Below are 3,179 nucleotides of genomic sequence, written 5' to 3'. Positions count from 1 at the left end.
CCAATAACCTTGAGCGTAATTCCTAATAATTAATATTTTATTACTAAACATTTTCAATAATTCTTATTAACTAAAGATCAATAATTTAATCCTATAAAGTCAACACAATCTTAATAATTAAATAATTCACCCAATAAATTCTTCAATTTTAATTATATTAAGTATTGATATTATTTCCTTATAATATTTGAATAATTCCAAAATCCATAAAATTAATAATAATGCAAATTCATTGTATTAATATTAAGTAATTGATGGAGAGAGTAAAAAGAGAAAAAATGGAGTGGAGGAGGAGGAGGCTAGGGCTTCGACCGAGGGAGTTTCAAATTTTTCAGGGTTACCAAGGGTTTCGATCTCAGGAAGATGGTTTCCAGGATCGAAGATTTCCAGATCGGAGACCACTACAGAAATTTACACAGTCTAGATCTGAAAAGTGACCTTGGCAAAACCCAAAAGAGGCGTGGGAGGATTAGGATAGGTTTTTTCATTCTCATGCACACTGGGGGGAGGGAGTTGCAGACAGAAACCCTAAATTTTCAAAAAATGAGGGAATCAGAAACAAAGGGCAAGGTAGAATAGAGTATGCACCGAAAACAATATGGCAGCATTGTCAAGAGAAAGAATGGCATCTGAAAAGGAATGCAAAGAAGCAGAGGAAGTCCTGAGATCGAAAAGAAATTAGGAGAATGGAGAAAATATCAATGATAATAGATAACAAAAGCTGGAACGACTCGGTATCCTTTTTCTGGGAGAGGGGATTTTTTGTTAAATGTTTTGGGGAATAGCCAATGGTGGGAAAGATGAAGAGTTGGTGCATTGAAACCTGGAAATGCAAAATCAAACTCAAAACCTTTCCAAATGGGTTTTTCTTGGTAATAATAGATGATAATAAGGGTAAGTAGGAAATCTTAAATAATGGCCCTTTTTTCATGGGCGGAAGGGGATTGTACATTAGGGATTGGGAGCCTAATTTCAATCCAGTACTAGCTCCAATTGAAATGGTACCTATCTGGCTCAGACTATATAGTCTCCCCAGAGAATACTAGAATGAGGAGTTCTTTCAAACTTTAGGTAACAAATTGGGTTTCTTCATCAGAGTGGATGAGGCGATTAAGTCCAAAGACTTTAGCATGTATGCAAGAATATGTATTGGATGGAAACCACACTTCCCACTTCCAGAACAAGTGGAGATCATCACAAATGCAGGACAGTGGCTCCAAAAAATAGAAATGGAAGAGTCTAACGAAATATGCCAGCATTGTTAATGAGAAGGACATTCGGAGGACACATGCCTAACAGGCCCTAAAGGGAAGGAGGTGTAGACAACGATAGAAGATGAGGTGACCTTCTTTGCAAGCAAGGATGACTCATGCAAGGAGATGAGATCCAATGATGATGAGAACCAAGCCATGCAAAACCTTGTAGGGCAGGGGGAGGCTTTGAAGGCTCCCATCATCACTGACCCAAAAGCGGAAAGGAATGTAGTAGGAGATGTTATTACTGATAAACATAGGGAGGCAATAGGCTGGGTGGAAGAAGCCATCACAAGAGTCAAGAGAGCAGTGAATATTCTGGATGAGTTTAACTCCAAGGTCTTCCCTCTAGCGGAAGCAGGAATCAATGTGGAGCCGATTCAGCTTTCGAAGAAGGAAATTGGTTCGAGGTCGGATAAAGAGGAAGACAAAAATAATAGAGAGCTAGATGGAATTGAGGAGGAGGATGAATGGGGTTGGATGGATGAGAAAGACATTATGGAGATTAGAACTATAGAGCAATCAGAACCATCATGTACCAAGGTATGAATAGGAGCAAAGAGATTGAGAGGCAGAAAGTCAAACCAATTCAAGATTGCAATGGTTGGTAGTGCAAAAGTCCAATGTAAATTGACAGTAGGGAAGGGGGTCACCCTTCCTAAAGGACAATGAAAATCATAACCTGGAATGTCAGGGGCTATAATACCCTTGATAAACATTGATTGATCAAATGAGGGTTGGATCAATTACGGCTAGATGTAGTTCTTTTACAAGAAACAAAGATGGATAAAATGGAAGCGAAGACTCTTATGGGAACTTGGAAGCAGTGGTCGGGGGTCTTTGTAGATTTGGAGGGTGCATTGGGAGGGTTGGGTATCCTCTGGAATGCAAATATTCAAAAGGTGGAGGAAGTTATGGTCTCCAATATGTGGCAGGTATGTAAGTTCCACTCTTATCCTCTAAATGTTGACTTCACAATAATCAATGTTTATGGACCGTCAAAATCTACGCTGCAAAAAAAAATTTGGAGAACCCTGTCCTCCCTCATTGGGGATTTGGAGGGGGATCTTCTGATCATCGAGGGTAACTTCAATGCTATTTTGGAACTAAGTGATAAACTAGGGGGCAACGGCGAAATTCCTGCGAACCTAGCACATTTTCAAAAATTTGTAACAGAAAATGGTCTCATGGAAATCAAGTCCAAGGAAGACCAGTATACATGGTCAAATCGAAGGATCTCAGGACAGCATGTTGCAGAGAAGCTGGACCATTTTTTCTTAGGAGGGCCTTGGGTGGAAACCAATCTCCTCTTTGCCTCAAATGTCCATCCAATGACTATCTATGACCACTTACCTGTGGAGCTATCTATAACCGTGGATGGTCCCCCCATCAGATGCCCCTTTAAATTTGAAAAACTATGGTTGAGGGATCAAAGCCAGAGGGAGTTAATTAATGGTTGGTGGTCAGGGGCTCCAAAGGTATGTGGATCTAAGGCCTTCATTTTTGTTAAGAAGTTACAATTCATTAAGTCAAAAATTAAAGAATGGAATCTAGTGAAGTTTGGCAACATTTTGGCTAATAAAAGGGATCTGGAGGACAGATTAGCAAGCTTGCAAGAAGATATAATTCAAAAAGGGATGACATCAAAGAAATTTTGATAGGAACGAGAACTTAAAGGACAATATAGCAAAGTGTTAGCTCGAGAGGAGATTTATTGGAGGCAAAAATTGAGAGAGTACTGGCTTAAGGAAGGGGACAAAAATACAAAAAAATTCACAACTCGGTTAAAGCGAAAAGATCCAGGAACAAAATCACGACCATTCTCAATAGTGAGAATGTTGTTTTAGATATAGTGGAAGATATCAATAAAGAGGTGGTGGATTTCTTTCTAACTTTATTATCCAAGGATAATGAATCTAATGTGGA

The 3,179-nt window shown here is 39.2% G+C and overlaps 1 protein-coding gene across 1 annotated transcript; it reads left to right on the top strand.

Moving 5' to 3' along the window:
• Nucleotides 1-2,044: 2,044 nt before the first annotated feature.
• On the top strand, nucleotides 2,045-2,911 carry LOC131857407 (uncharacterized). The gene has a single exon (XM_059209943.1). It carries the CDS (start codon nucleotides 2,045-2,047, stop codon nucleotides 2,909-2,911), a length of 867 nt encoding a protein of 288 aa, XP_059065926.1.
• The last annotated feature ends 268 nt before the right edge of the window (nucleotides 2,912-3,179 follow it).

Source organism: Cryptomeria japonica, chromosome 1 (assembly GCF_030272615.1).
Source record: "Cryptomeria japonica chromosome 1, Sugi_1.0, whole genome shotgun sequence".
Classification (NCBI taxonomy): domain Eukaryota; kingdom Viridiplantae; phylum Streptophyta; class Pinopsida; order Cupressales; family Cupressaceae; genus Cryptomeria; species Cryptomeria japonica.
This window is presented reverse-complemented; position numbering and strand designations above follow the sequence as displayed.

Coding starts and splice junctions, on each gene's coding strand:
- LOC131857407 (XM_059209943.1), top strand. CDS start 2,045: ATGGAAGCGAAGACTCTTATGGGAACTTGGAAGCAGTGGTCGGGGGTC.